Below are 16587 nucleotides of genomic sequence, written 5' to 3' on the forward strand. Positions count from 1 at the left end.
ATCACACTGATCTGTTTTCTGTATCTATACTTTTGCCTTTTCCACAATGTCAAATAAGTGGAGTCATACAGTGTGTTGTGTTTTCAGTCTGAGTTATTTTACTTAGCATAGTGCATTTGAGGTTATCCGTGTTGTTGCATGCATCCCTAGTTTGTTCCTTTTTCCTGCTGATTAGTATTCCATTTGAATAGACATACCTCAGTTGGTTTAACCATTCACCAGTTTTGGGACACTTGGGTTGTTTCCAGTGGCTATTATAAATAAAGCTGCTTTGAACATTTGAACACAAGTCTTTGTGTGGACATATGTTTTCCTTTTTCTTAAGTAAATACCTAGGTATGGGATTGCTGGGCTGTAGAGTAAGGGTATACTTAACTTTATGAGAAACTACCAAAGTGCTTTCTAAAGTGGCTACACTGCATTCCTATCAGCAATATATGAGGGTTCCATTTGCTCTACCTCCTTAGCAACGATTGTCATATGCTATGAGGTTAAGAGTCTAGGTTCATTTTTCCCATCTATCCAGTTGTTTCAGCATCATTTATAGAAGCCCAATTCTTTCTCTATTGAATTGCCTTGGCACCTTTTACCATGTATGTACAGGTATGTTTTTGGACTCTATTCTGTTCTGTGTCTCTCCTGATGCTAATCGTACATTGTCTTGATTATTGTAGCTCTATAGTAAGCCATGAAAACATGCAGTATAAGCATGTAGTATAGTTTCTCCAACTTTGTTCTTTCTCACAATTGTTCTGCCCCATTTGAGGTCTTTTGCATTTTCATATAATTTTTAGAACGAGTATGTCCATTTCTGCATAAGAGGCTGCTTGGATTTTCATTGGCATTGCACTGAATCTTTTTTTTCTATATATTTGTAGCAGCTTTATTCATAGTTGCCAAAACTTGGAAGCAACCAAGATGTCCCTCAATGGGTGGATGGATAAATAAACTGTGGTTTATTATTTATTCCAGTGGAATCTTGTTTAACACTAAAAGGAAATGAGCTACCAAGCCATGAAAAGACATGGTGGAACCTTAAATGCATACAGGCACACCTCGTTTTATTGCGCTTTACTTTATTGCGCCTTGCTTTATTGTGTGTTTTTTTCTTCTAGTTTTATTGAAATATAGGTGACATACAGCACTGTGTAAGTTTAGATACAGCATAATGAGTTGACTTACATACATCATGAAATTATTATCACAGTAAGTTTAGTGAACATTAATCATCTCATATAGATACAAAATAAAAGAAAAAGAAAAAATATATTTTTCATTGCGGTGAGAACTCTTAGGATGTACTCTCTTAACAACTTTCATGTGTAACATACGGCAGTGTTAATTACATTTATCATGTTGTAAAATACTTGTCTAATACTTAATTATTTTATAACAGGAAGTTTCTACCTTTTGACTGCCTTCATCCAATTCCCCCTCCCTTAACCCCGACCTCCAGTAACCACAAATCTAATCTCTTTTTCTATTGGTCTGTTTGTTTTTGAGGTATAATTGACCTACAACATTATGTTAGTTCCTGGTGTACAACATAGTGATTCTATATTTCTATACATTCTTAAATGATCACCACAATAAGTCTAGTTACCATCTGTCACTATTCACAGATATTATATTATTTTTGACTATATTCCCCACACTACATTTCATACCCATGACTCATTTATTTTGTAGCTGTAAGTTGTACTTCTTAATCTCCCTCACTTATTTCTCTCCTCCCTTCCTCTCTTCCCCTCTGGCAACCACCTGTTTATTCTCTGTATCTATGACTCTGTTTTGTTATGTTTGTTAATTTGCTTTTTTAGAGTCCACATATAAATGCAGTTATACAGTATTTGTCTTTCTCTGTCTGACTTATTTCACTTAGCATAATACCGTGTAGGTTCATCCATGTTGTCACAAATGACAAGATTTCATTCTTTTTTGTGGCTGAGTAATATTCCATTACACACACACACACACACACACACACACACACTCCACATCTTTTTTAAACACTCATCTATCAATGGGCACTTAGGGTGCCTCTATATCTTAGGTACTGTAAATAAGGCTGCAGTGAACATAGGGGTACATATATCTTTTTGAATTAGTGTTTTTGTTTTCTTCAGATAAGTCCCCAGGAGTGGAATTGCTGGATCACATGGTAGTTCTATTTTTCATTTTTTGAGGAACCTCTATACCATTTTCCATAGTGGTTGCACCAATTTATGTTCCTGCCAACAGTGCACAGGGGTTCCCTTTTCTTCACATCCTCACCAACACTTGTTATCTGTTGTCTTTTTTTTTTTATAATAGCCATTCTGACAGTGTAAGATGTTATCAAACTAGACTACTTTCTCATACCATATACAGAAATGATTAAAGACTTAAATGGATTAAAGACTTAAATGTAAGACCTGAAACCATAAAAATCCTAGAAGAAGGCATAGGCAGCATGCTCTTTGACATCAGTCTTAGCAATATTGTTTTGGATATGTCTCCTCAGGCAGGAGAAACAAAAGCAAAAATGGGACTACATGCATTGAATCTTTTGAATAATCTGATGAGTATGGTAGGCTAAATAATGTCCCTCAAAGATGCCTACTTCCTAATCCATGGAACCTGTGTATATTACCTTCTGTGGCAAAAAGGTGAATATTATCTTATATGGCAAAAGATGTAATTAAGTTAAAGATCTTAAGATGGGGAGAGTATTCTGGATTATCCAGGCAGGCCCTAAATGCATTCAAGGGTTTCCATATAAGAGGGAGGCAGAAGGAGATACTATTAGGAGGAGAAGGCAATGCGATTGAGGCAGAGAAAGAGATTTGAAGATGCTGCCCTTCTGATTTTGATGATGGAGGAAGGGGCCCAAAGTAGTGCAAGGAATGCAGCTCTAGAAACTTGAAAAGGCAAGGAATGGATTCTCTCCTAGTCTCTGGAGACATGGCCCTGCTGACACCTTAGTTTTAATGTAGTGAACCCCATTGTGGACCTTTAGCCTGCAGAACTATAAGAGAATAAATGTGTATTGTTTTAAACCATCAAGTTCATGGTAATTTGTTATAGCAACCATAGGAAACTAATAGAGGATGTAAATTTTAACAATATTGAATTTTTTAATCTATAAAAATGGTGTATCTCTCCATTTATTTAGATCTTTAATTTTTTGGAGTATGAAGTATGAAGTATGTTTTACATGCAGTAAATTTTACCATTTTTTAGTGCACAGTCCTATGAGTTTTGATAAACCCATTCACTTGTGTAAGCACCACCCAAAGATAGAGATACAGAAAAGTTCTTTAATTAATTAAATTAATGTTCTTTAATTTAATAATCTTCTTTAATGTTAGGTTTCAGAGTATGTCTTGCACATATTTTGTTAAATTTATCTCTAAGTATTACATATTTTGATACTGTTGTCAATGGTAGTTTTTCATAAACTGTTAATTTTAAATTAAATCAAGAAATTTAATTTTAAATTAAATCAAGAAAGTTGCAGTAAATGATAGTTTTTTTTTTTTTTTAAAGTGTCCATTTTCTCATTGCTAGCATATAGAAATGCAGTACATTTTTTGGTATATTTACCTTGTATCCTGCAACTTTTGCTAAATTCACTTATTAGATTTAGTAGCGTCTTTGGTAGAGTACTTAAGATTTTCTACATAAACATCATGTTGTCTGCAAATATCAGATTTACTCCTTCCTTTTGAATCTTTATCCCTTTCACTTCTTTTTCTTGTATTATATTTGTGGCTAGGACCTCCAGTACAATGTTGAATAGATGTATTGAAGTGGACATACTTGCCTGGTTTCCAGTCTTAGGGGGAAGGTATTTAGTCTTTAACCATTAAGCATTTTAACTAGGTTTTTTTCTAGATACCCTTCTAGCCCTAATTAGTTTAGAGCTTTTATCTTGAGTGAGTAGTGAATTATGTCAAATGTTTTTTCTGGAACTATTGAATAATCATATGGCTTCTCTTTTTCATTCTATTAATACAGTGAGTTACATTAATGGATTTCCAATGTTAAGTGAAACTTGCAATCCAGGCTAAAGCACACTTAGTCATAATGTAATATCAAACCACACTTAATCATAATGTAATATCCTTTTTATATATTGCTGGATTCAATATCCTGTTTCTTAGGGGTTTTGCATCTGTCTTCGTGAAGGATACTGGTATGTAGTTTTCTTTCTTGGTCAGGTTTGGGTATCAGGGTAATGCTAGCTTCATAAAACACACTGGGAAATGTTCCCCTCTCATCTTTTTCTGCAAGAGTTTGTGAAAAATTGGTACTATTTCTTCCTTATGTGTTTGGTAGATTTTGTCTGGCCCTGACATTTTCTTTGTGAGAAGGAGCCCAACTGCAATTTCAGTTTTTAAAATAGATATAGGAATATGAATATTTCTTCTTGTGTGAACCTTAATAATGTCTTTATTTCATGAAATTTATGTGCATAAAGTTGTTCATAATATCCACTTCTAATCCCTGTAATGTTTGTAGGATTTGTAGTGATGTCCCTGCTTTCATTCCTTGTATTGGTAATTTGTGTCTACTGTTTTTTTTTCTGATAACTCTAGGTATAGGTTTACCAATTTTCTTGATCTTTTCAGAGAAACAGCTTTTAGTTTCATTGATTTCTTTTTTCTTATGTGGACCATTTTTACAGTCTTTACTGAATTTGTTACAATATTGTTTCTGTTTTATGTTTTGGCTTTCTGGCCACAAGGCATATGGGATCTTAGCTCCCCGACCAGGGATCGAACCTGCACCCCCTGCACTGGAAGGCGACGTTTTAATCACTGGACTGCCAGGGAAGTCCCTAGTTTCATTGATTTTTCTCTAACATGTTTCTTACGTAGTTCATTGATATATGTGTGTATATTTATTATTTACTTCCATCCATTTAAAAAAAATTCCTTCTCTTCCTAGTTTTTTAAGGTGAATCATAGATCGTCAACTTGAGAACTTTTCTACTTAGCATTTGATGCTGTAAATTCCTCTTAAGTATTGCTTTAGCTATATCCCACATATTTTGGTATGTTGTGTTTTCACTTTCATTTAGTCCAGAATTTTAAAATTTTTCCTTGCGTTTTTTTTCTTTTATCTATGGATTATTTAGAAGAGTATTGTTTAATTTGTAAGTATTTTGAGAATTTTTCAAATATCTTTATGTTATTGATTTTTAGTTTAATCTCATTGTGCTTAGAGATTTACTTTGTATGATTTCAGTCCTTTTACATTTGTTGAGGCTTGTTTTATGGCCCAGAATTCAGTCTGTCTTGGTGAATGTTCCATGTGCACCCAAATTTGCACTTGAATTTGTATTCTGCTGTTGTTGGGAGGAATGCTTTATCAATATCAATTAGGTCATGTTGGTTGATAGTGTTATTACAAATTTGTATATCCTTAGTAATTCTCTATGTGTTCTATCAGTTACTGAGAGAAAAGTGTTAATTTCCAGTAATAGTTGTGGATTTTTCTGTTTCTCCTTAATGTTTTAATTATTAATGTTTTCTACGTGTATTTTGAAGCTTTGCTATTAGGTACATAAATATTTATAGTTGCTAGATCCTCCTTCAACACAAATCACCTCTTTATCATTATGTATGCTCCTTTTTGTCCCTGGTAATATTCCTTGTTCAAAAATATATCTTAGGGCTTCCCTGGTGGCACAGTGGTTGGGAGTCCACCTGCCAATGCAGGGGGCGTGGGTTCGTGCCCCGTTCCAGGAGGATCCCGCGTGTCATGGAGTGGCTGGGCCCGTGAGCCATGGCCGCTGGGCCTGCGCATCCAGAGCCTGTGCTACGCAGTGGGAGAGGCCACAGAAGTGAGAGGCCCGTGTACCGCAAAAAAAAAAAAAAAAAAAAAAAAAATATATATGTATATATATATACATCTTAACCTTATATTGTGGTGGGCAGAATGGTTCCCCCAGAGACATCCAGGCCATTAAGCCCTGGAACCTATGAATATGTTATGTTACACGGTAAAGGGGATTTTGCAGATGTCTTTAAGGTTACAGTATTAGTTTTTATTGCATCCGTGACAAATTACCACAGATTTAGTGTCTTAAAACTACACAAACTTATTATCTCATAGTTCTGTAGGTCAGAAGTACAGGTACAGCATGGCTCAGTTGGATCTTCTGCTTAGAGTCTCACAAGGCTGGAATCAAGGTGTCAGCAGGGCCCTGTTCCTTTCTTGAGGCTCTGGAGATTAATCTGCTTCCAAATTCATTTGGGTTGTTGTCAGAATTTAGTTCCTTGTGGTTGTAGGGCTAATGACCCCATTTCCTTGCTGGCTGTCAGCTAGGAGTTATTCTCAGCTTCTAGAGTTGGCTTGCATTCCTTGGCTCATGACTCCCTTCCTCCGTCTTCAAAGCCAGCAAAGGCAGGTGGAGTCCTTCTCACTTTTGGAATCTCACTGACTTCCGCTTCTGCCTTACCACTCCTCTTCTGCCACATCTCTGACTTACTTGTATGCCTTCCTCTTCTGCTTTTAAGGGCTCATATGATTACATTGGACACAACTGGATAATCTGGGATAATCTCCATATTTTAAAGTTGGCTGATTAGTACCCTTAATTCCATCTGCAAAGTCCTTTCATGGTAGTATGTAGATTAGTGTTTGACTGAATAACTGAGGACAGGAATCTTGGGGAACATATTTAGAATTCTTCCGACCACAGTTGTGGACTTTAAGATAGGAAGAGTATCCTGGATTATCCAGGTGGACCCAATCTAATCACATGAGCTCTTAAAAGCATAGCACTTTCTCTGGAAGCAGGAGCCATATGGCAAAAGAAGTCAGAAGCATGAGAAAGATTCGATATGCTGCTGCTGGCTTTGAATGTAAAGGCCTATGTTCTTCTCAGAGAGAGAACTCTAGGACCTAAGGGCAGCCCCCAGCTGACAGCCAGCAAAGAAACTAAGATCTTAGCCCTACAACCACCAGAAACAGGATTGCCAACAACCTGAATGAACTTGGAAGCAGATTCTTCCCAGAGTCACCTGAGAAGAGCCCAGCCAACTGACATCTTGATTTCATTTATGAGACTCTGAGCAGAGAAACCAACTAAGCCTGTCTGGACTTCTGACACACACAACTGTGAGATAATAATAAATTTGCATTCTTTTAAGGTGCTAAGTTTGTGGTAATTTGTTATAGCAGCAATAGAAGACTAAAACAGATATTAATAAAGTCACTCTGACTTTCTTCTGGTTGGTGTTTGCCTGGTATAACTTCTTCTGTCCTTATTATCTATCTGTCACTTTGTAGATAGATAAAGTAGGTTTCTTATAGATAGCATTTAGTTATCTTGCTGTTTTAAATCCAGCCTGACAATCTTTGTCTTTTAATTGGTATTTAGACCATTTATATTTCATGTAATTGTCAATAGGGTTGGGTTTTAACTGCCTTCTTACTGCAGTCTGGAAATTGCCTCCAGGCAGTAAGCTGGGGCATTGATAGAGTTTATCTCCTTTGTTTTCTTTCTTTCTGCCATCACAGTCCTTCACTGCCTGTTGTTCACTGTCTGAAAACATGTTGTTTCATATATTTTGTCCAGTTTCTTGTTTAAGGTGGGAAGGAAAACTCCATCCCTCTTACTGTATCAAAGCTGGAAGTAGAAGTCCTCAACAGTGTAATTTCTAATTAATATTTTGAAAACATCCTCTTCATGAAGTCCCTTTTATGTGAAATATGAGTGTATGTTTGTATGTATAATTCAGTCACAAAAAGGATAATACATATACTAAAATATTACTATATATAAATATGGCAGATGGCTACCTGTTTAAAAATAGAATCAAATAATTAGTCAGTGACAGAACTTGACCATATCCTGAACCTGTCAACTTTTTTCAGTCTCCATGTCTTGATGGCTAGTTCCTTCTGCTTGGAATGCTTCCTCAGCTCATATCCTTTCCTGCCTGGCAGCTTTCCATGTATCCTCCAGAACCAGCTCCAGGGTCATCACCTCTCTGCTTCCCAGTCCCCCCAGACAGAATCCATATTTCCTCTTCTGGGCTGCCATCACACTGTACCCATAGAACCATTATGGCACATGCCATGCTGTGTTGTAAGTATATGTTTCTGTGTGGACTCCCTCTTACCAGGAAGCCCTGGAAAGCAGGAAACTTATCTTAGTCTTCTTTATATTTGTCTTATCCTCTAACAACAGTATGTCTTCTACATAGAATTTTTGATATATGATTATTGAATTAGTGACTCTTTTCATGTGCTAGAAAGCAATGCTGTTATTACTCCTCATTTTAATATCACATATTTGTAAATGTGAATCCTCTTTAATCATTTTGCTTTTCTCCTAGTAAATTCCTCATCTATGCCTGTCTGCTGCTGTTCTCTGTGTTGCTGGCCCTTCGTCTGGATGGCATCATTCAGTGGAGTTACTGGGCTGTCTTTGCTCCAATATGGCTGTGGAAGTTAATGGTCATTGTTGGAGCCTCTATTGGAACTGGAGTCTGGGCACGAAACCCCCAATATCGGTAATACTGCTTTATAAAGCCTTTTGGTCTCTACTCTGAGCGAGGGGGGCAGTATCTTGTTTTTCACTTTATCAAAAGTCAGGACTATTTTCTTTTCTACCTCTCTGAGGTTTTATAAGAACTATAATATAGGCAAGCTGAGTTCTGTTCTAAGTTTTTAAAAATTAAGTGTTTGATATCCACTTTTTAACAAATGCACTGTTATTTTAGGTGCTTAAGTTCCTAGCCAGCCTACAAAAGCTTAAGTAATCTAACATGCATCCAAAATATAGAGCTGTTATACCATGCTAGACAAGGACGTATAAAACCATCATGTTTGTAGGAACAGTTCTACAAACCACAGTTCTAGCTTTGGCCATCAGGGATATATCCTTCTCCACTCAGTCCTGGAACTGGGTCTCCCCTTGTCCCAATCTCCTAGTCCTGGGGTTTTAGGACTGTTAGTGTGGAGGAGTCAGCTTGGCCAGGAAACAGTTAGGTCCTGAGACAGGAAAAGGTGAGACCCAGATGCCGTGAAGGAGAGCAGAGCCTTGGGGGCCGGGCAGAGGCGTACCCTTTACCTTCACCCCCCCTCCCCTCACGCCTTTCTTCTTGGATGGTCTTCTTCTGGTCCAAGTTCCTGTCGTGAGCTCACTCCGGTGTGCAGCCTGGTGCTGCTGGGGCCCACAAGAGTCTCTCTGCTCTCCCTCACAAAGTTTGGAACTTTGGAAAGGAAAAGGGGGGACTTGAGAGTGAGGGACTGTTCTAAACCATCACCAGGAAGATGAGGAGTGAAGAAATGCCGGGTCGGCAGGTGGGGAGAGAAGAGGGGGACACGTGCAGCTACTCGTGTGTGAGAAAAGTGTAGAGGTTGGGACCATCTCAACTTGTTTAAATCTTTGTCATGAACTTTAAAAATGAGATTTAGATCGAGTAAAATATGTTACCACATACATATCTAAGAACTTGAAAATAGCTACACAAAGAGCCCTGGCAGATGGGGGACACTCATGTGTAGCTTAGATTTTTTGAGTTCTTAGATTTTTCTTTTTTAACAGTAACTGTGTGGCCATAAATCTTTTATTTTTTATGAGGTATTTTCAGATATCTAATGTTTGCTACTCAAAGAATGAAAAGTTACATAGCTAAACATTTTAAGTTCCACTAGTTATTTAGAAGCTCTCTGAGCTTTTCTCTGTTGGTTAAATTTAAGATTCCTTTCAAGATTCCCTTAAGAAAAGGAATTGTATGTGCATAGTTGAATGTCCTGAATGTACAGACATGGTCATTCTAGTGTCAGTACTGTCCAATGGAATTGTTGGGTCCTATAGGAATAACCACTGACCTCATTTTCTCTGTGTCCTAAACTTACAAGTATTTATCACCAACATGACACATCACAAATGTTCATCTATATTTTGAGTGAAGCACTGTCAGCCTTGCAAATGCATTGTTAAGCATTTTCCTGATTAGTGGCCTTATTATTTTTTAATTGTTAACCTATTAAGTCCAAGCATGATCCTTAAGCAGCTTTAACTGATTTAAAGAACAGTTTTAATGGCTCTTCTTGTATCATCTGCAGGTGTCAATTCATCCTAATGGAATAGAAAGGAAAATAAAAAGGCATTCACAATTTTATTTGCATTTTAAAATAGCACCTAACAGCAGTTACTGTATTTTCTTGAAATATAACACACACTTATTCTTAAAACTAGAGCTATTTTGATAGTATTGCATGAAATGTGATTTACATGGTTTTTAATTCATTGAGAGACCGGGATCATGAGATTTAAGGGATATTTGTCAGTTTTTAGCAGTAGAAGCAATCAGCTTAAATAATCTTGGAAGTAGTTGAATTTAAAGTTATGAACCAAAGTGTTTATGTGCACTGTCAGGAAATAATAACTGTGGCTGTTGCTTCTGAGAATATCTTTATTCAGTTCAAAGTCTAAGTCTGGTTTGGTTGTAAATGTTCATTTCTTTTCCTGTAGTAGTTCTTTGATGTTTGAAAGATTGCCTATTAAGGAGGAATGTTAATTTAGCTCCTACCTGACTTTCCTTTGCCTTTTGTCAAATTTACAAATACAGTCCTTAGTATCCACATAAGTTGGTATTTGCCCTGAGCTGCTTGCTTGTTATGGAGATTCCGAACTGAGGGTGTTTTTCTTCTCCTTCTGTCCCTTTCTAGAGCAGAAGGGGAAACGTGTGTGGAGTTCAAGGCAATGCTGATCGCGGTGGGCATCCACTTGCTCCTGCTGATGTTTGAAGTGCTGGTCTGTGACAGGATCGAGAGAGGCAGCCACTTCTGGCTCCTGGTCTTCATGCCGCTCTTCTTCGTTTCCCCAGTGTCTGTGGCAGCTTGTGTTTGGGGCTTTCGACATGACAGGTCACTGGAGGTGAGCTTTCGTATATTTAAGAAGGTTTTAAAAAGCAAAATCTTTTGGTCAGTTATTGTAATGGAGACTTCTTGTCCTTTGTTAGGAAGAGGTTGATCACTAATGCTAGATCATGGTGTATAAGGAAACGAAAGATGATGGAAATAATCACGTTTCTCTTTCTTGACTTAGAACGCTGGTTTTTCACCGAGGCCATCAGGCTTCTTCCAGCTTCACGTCTTTCCCTGCCCACCTGGATCAGCCAGCTTCTCCTGAGAAACAGAACCAGTAGGATAGATGTAGATGTAGATATAGATGTAGATGTGCAGATAGATATACACATGAGGAGGTTTATTTGAAGGAGCTGGCAAGTTTGAAATTGATGGCGCAGGCTGGCGGGCTGCAGACTCAGCAGGATTTCTCCCTCTCCAGGAAACCTCAGTTTTTGCTCTTCAGGCCTTTTAACTGATTGGATGAGACCTACCCACATCATGGAGGAAAATCTCCTTTTCTTAAAGTCAGTACCCTTACAGCAATACCTAGATTATTGTTTGGTTAAATGACCGGGTACTACAGCCCAGCCAAGTTGACGTGCAAAACTAACCTGCACAGCATCTCAGACCCCATGACCAGCACTTTGTCTCCTCCCTGGTTCGCTTATCCTGATGGGCCTATATGTTCATTTAGTGAGCATTTATCAAGTAGTTACTATGCGCCAAGCCCTCTTGGCCTAAACATAAGGGATACACGAATGAAAAAGCAATACTAGCAATGCTAATAATAGTAATGAAAATAATAGCAGATAATATTTATTGACCACTTGCTGTGTACCAGGCCTGGGGCTGGGTGCTTCCATGCAGTAGGATCTCATTGAAGATCTGCAACAACCCAGTGACGTGGCTGCACTTGCCACCCCTGGTTTCCAGAAAGGGTAGGGAATTTTTTCCTGGCCGCTTATCCAGGGGCAGGGCCAGGGTTCCATTGCAGGCAGCCCGACTCCAAAGCCCGTGCGCCAAACTGCCCAGAAGCTGAGGACCCACAGCCGGGTCCAGAATGGCTCAAGGGGGGAAACTGGACACCGTGGATGCCGTGTGGAGCTGCGTGGGTCGAGAGCAGAGGAAGAAGACCACAGTTGGTCCGAAGGGAGAGTGGGAGCCGGTGGGTGGCAGCTCAGGGTATGTGAACCTGGCGAGGGAGGTACCCACAGTGGGAGAGTGATGGAGCCAGGCCCCGGGGCACCAGTGGGAACAGGGCCCCGAGCGACAGGAGCGGCTGTGCCTGGCACGGGGAGAGGGACTCCTCAGCCCTGGTCCGGGCGGCCGTGGAGGGAGGGGAGCCCTGGGGGCCCGCTCTCAGCCTCCCTGCACTTGCCCTCCCGCTTCAGAACCTCTGCCCCGCCAGGTCCTCCAAGAATTTGCTCCTGAACTGGCCCACTCTGTCTGGCGACCTCGCTCTCTCATCTGAAAGGGAAGACAGAACAGCAGCAGCAATACCCCCTCAGGCCTCTGTTTGCCTCTCGTGCCTCTTCCTTCCTCACAGAAAGGTTCTGGGAAGCAGTGCGGCAGGGACCCCGCATTCCCTGCTCCGGCATGTGCTCCCCGTGGCCTGTGGCCTCATCTGGGGGCCTCTTGAGCCCCCATCTTGTCTGGCCACTGGCCACTCTGTAGCTCATGACACCCCTGGTCACTCGACCAGTGTGGCCACCTCTGCCTGCGTTCAGCTCCTTCTCTGAAGCATTCTTCCTGCGTCCTTGCACGTTGCTGTTCCTTAGGGTTCTGGTCCTGGGCATTTTCTGTCCGCACTGTGCACATTTGCTCTGGATGATCTGGTTCATACTTGCTGCCTCCGCTGCCACGTACGTGCTCCCACTTCCTGAATTCACATTTGTAAACTCCGATTTCTACACGAGCTCCAGACTCCTTATCCAGCTTCCCCTGAATCTGCATTCCCTGTATTGGTCGGAGCCACCATTTCCACCCGGTCACACTTACCTGTCTACTTTGTACCTCTGTTGCTTTGCGTTTTTCTCTATTATCTGAGCAAAATGAAGTGAAACCAAGCTTTAAAAATCATTTATAAAAGCTTACATTAAACAAAATCACCGAGATCAAAGATTCTCGATTTTAGCTATTTGGGGCCATGTTTATCAGTGGGGGCTGGGTATGGTCTTCGCATTTTGGATAGGAAATGTTTTGCTGAACAGGACTGTGCCCTGCATTTCGGGACACTTATCCCTGACCTCTGCCCACTAAACACTAGCGGAGGTGCTCCCTCAAGTCGTTGTGACAGCCATTAGGGCCCTGCACATTTCCTAGCTCTTGTGCAGGTGAGCAACATTACCCAGGTTGAAAAGCACTGAGAAAGTTCTATAAATACTGTCACATGAGGGCTGAGGAGGAGGTTTAAGAAAACTGAAAATTTGGAACTTTGTTTCTTAGAAAGTAAAAGCATATACAAGGGCTAGGACTATACTGGGCCTGAAACCATATTTTCCTAATGCAGTACGGTCACACTCTTGGCAATCTACCTACGAGAAGAAAGCACATGCCAAGAGTTGAGCTCCCTCTTGGTTCTTGTGTCCCAGGAGGAGTACCTACGTTGGCTAGGGGGTGACTGGGGCTAGGTTCCCCCAGAGCCCTGAAGGAGGAGTCCGGGTGAGCCAGGGTGCCCTGTGCAGGTAGGAAGAGGATGGTATTTTTCAGGCAGAGGAAATAACACATAAGAAGCCGTAGATGCAGAAGAAAGTCTGTCATGTTGAGTGGACCAGTGACTCAGATATGACTGGAGCACAGTTTTGCAAGATGCAGAGAGTCCTAGAGGTGGAACATGGTGATGGTGTCACAGCCACAGTCATATGGTGGTAATGTGAATGAAGGTACTCAATACCATTAAACTGTACCCTGAAAGAGGGTCAAGACAGAGAGTAAGTTTTACATTATGTGTATTTTTCCGCAGTAAAAAGAAAAAAATGCCTGGAGCATGAAGTGTAAAGGAGGGAGCCGGGGAGGAGGGTGTCTGCAGAGAGGGATTAGGCTGAGTAAGGTCCAGTCCTCAGTCCTCAAGGCGTTGCTGAGCTTCCCAGGGCACCATAATGAGCTCACAGGGGCACCGTGGGATACTGGACATTTTTGAGGGAAAAGCAGTGAGCCCTGACATCTGCAGGGGCACCCTACGAACTACTAGCTCCGTGTAGTTTACAGCTTTATTATTAGGTCGCACTACATTCATTTCGATGGTGTCATGGAAGAGTCTAAGTTGTCGGCAGTCGCTGGGATGAGAAGGCAATACTGTGCAAAAATCCATACGGAGAGCAGGTGATGGGGGTGGCGGTGTCTTGAGGAATGGTGCGGAGCCAACAGGCACACACGTGCCACTAGGAATTACGTGTCATTAGGTAAGAATGGCACACACATCATATTTTTCTTTCAATTAACGTGAGGTATTTTTTTTAGATGGCTACTTAGGATAAGTACTCAGTTTAGATCTAATGACTTAAATCAGTGGAACCGTTAGGTGTTTCTTTTTGCCCAGAGGCCTCAGAAAGAATTGCTGAGTCGCTAAATGCCCTGCGAACTGGGAACTTTGGGGCAGCTCTGGGCCAGGTCACGTGGCGTCCTGTGACTTTCATCCTGTGGGCAGTGATGAGCCCTTGAAGAGCAGTGAGCACTGGACCCAGAAGGAGGGCCGCCTGTGGGGCATTCGGGAGCACGAGGGCCCGAGGAGGCAGGAGTAGTCGGGACGAGGGGCCGGGCTGGGGATGCTAGAGAAGTCTGCAAGGTGGAGGACAGGGCCAAGCGCCTGAGCCCGAGGGTGTGGGAAACAGAACGCGGGCTGCCCTCCTGTGTCCTGATTTGGGGAATCAGGCCGCGGCGGTAGCTCCCGGTGAGACAGGGTGAAGGCAGCAAGGTGCAGGGGGTGGGGTAATGAACTCCGTGGGGAGAAGGGCTTCCTCTGAAGTGCCTCAGGGAGAGTCGGCTCTGGGCCACAGCAGGAAGGCCAAGGTGGAGACAGGTTGGAGGAGCGAGCAGCAGGAGGTGGCGCAGGCCAGGGATGTGGAGGCTGGGTCTGCTCCCCACCCAGGGCGGGGTGAGGGAGCGAAAGCACGTGTGTTTGTGTCTGAGTCTCTACAGTGGGCAGAGAGGCTGAGTTTAAGGCTTTGGGGGGCATCACCATTTAAGGAGAGGAAAAGGCACATGAAAGGGAAGTGTCAGAGACCAGGAGGATGGCGAGGCTGCACGCTGGGATCCTGGGAGGAGGGAGCAGTGGAGGGCAATCTCCCACGCTGCAGAGACGCCCTGTAGGATGCCAGCTGAAGTGGTCCGACGCCGCAGAGCTGATCAGGTGACCTTGATGAAAGCAGTTTCCGGGTGGTCCTGAGGGTGGAGGCTGGGCCACAGTGGGTGGAGCTTGGAGTGGCAGGGGTGGCCATAGGGGCTCGAGTGTCCACGGTGTCTCACAAAGCTTGATGGTAACGGAAAGAGAGAGCTAGGGCCGGGAGGGGTACTGGATCAAGGGAAGGGTGGGTTCACTGGGTCTTGGGGTTATTTTGTGTTCAATGGGAATGAGTTGAACATGTTTCTGTGCTTCTGGGAAGGATCGTGGAGTGGCGGGGTTAAAGATGCAATAAAGAATCCATAATTGATGTCTTGATGTGACAGGGTCCTCGAGGAGCCAGAAAGGAAGGGGTGGGATGCAGGCTGAGTGCCAGGTACAAGAAGAAAGCAGTACAGGCATGATTAAGAAGAGAGAGAGAGGTTTGTGGGTAGGCGCGGGACGGAAGCTGGGGGAGACCACCGGAGATTGCCTCTCTGCAGATCGCGAGCCTGGAAACAGGTCATTGCCTGGATGAGCATAAAGGGCCGAGCAGCCACTGAGGAGAGAGGACGAGGCACAAGGCCAGGGCCAGGTTTCTCCTTGACACAGCACTGCTTTGCTCCTCCTCCAGTGCTGCAAATCAGAAGGTTGCAACTGTGATATAATAAAACTTTTGCTGCATTCTAATTTGCATTGCTTTTTAGTGTGTTAACCAAACAGTTGTGGTACTGAATGCAACCGTTGTTATTTTGTTTAACTGATTCTTCTCTTCATTTTTAGTTAGAAATCCTGTGTTCTGTCAACATTCTCCAGTTCATATTCATTGCCTTAAGACTGGACAAGATCATCCACTGGCCGTGGCTTGTATGTAACTTTTTAAATCCTTAAATAAACTTTTCTTTTTATTATAAAAGTTATTCGTGTTTATTGTAGAAATGTTGGAAAAGACAGGCAAGCGTAGATAATAAGATAATAATCACCCATAATCCACTGGGAGATAACATGGTTAGTGTTTGTTGTTTCCTTGTTTGGGGGTTTATTGTCTCATAAAGATAATTGAGATCATACTGCATGTATAATTTGGTATCCTGCTTTGTTGTTCTAGTGTTGTATTATAAGCATTTTTACGTGTCAATAAAAGGTTTTTATAAGCATAACTTTTCAAGTTTAATTGATGCAAAATATTCTTCAAATACATTGATGAGACTGTCCCCTCATTTCCGAATACTGAAGTTCTTACCGGTGTTTTACAATTATAAATCATGCTGCAGCGTAGAATTTTGTGCATAAAAATCTTTGCCTGTTGTTTTTTTTTTTCATTGTTTTCCTAGGAAGGACTACAGAAACAGTATTACTTGGCCAGAGGGTGGGAACTTTTTGAGATTTTGAAATACAAACTGCACTGCCAA

The 16587-nt window shown here is 41.6% G+C and overlaps 1 protein-coding gene across 2 annotated transcripts in view; it reads left to right on the forward strand.

The window, feature by feature from the left end:
- The window catches only part of TMEM185A (transmembrane protein 185A), a 35153-nt gene that overhangs the window by 12343 nt on the left and 6223 nt on the right, over positions 1–16587 (forward strand). For both annotated transcript variants that reach the window (XM_082609901.1, XM_082609902.1), the window contains 3 exons: positions 8334–8510; positions 10678–10885; positions 15959–16042. In XM_082609901.1, the coding sequence (XP_082466027.1) occupies positions 8334–8510; positions 10678–10885; positions 15959–16042 (469 nt within the window). The remainder of the gene's footprint in view (positions 1–8333; positions 8511–10677; positions 10886–15958; positions 16043–16587) is intronic.

The sequence above is a fragment of the Mesoplodon mirus genome (genome assembly GCF_964341445.2).
Source record: "Mesoplodon mirus genome assembly, chromosome: X".
Lineage (NCBI taxonomy): Eukaryota > Metazoa > Chordata > Mammalia > Artiodactyla > Ziphiidae > Mesoplodon > Mesoplodon mirus.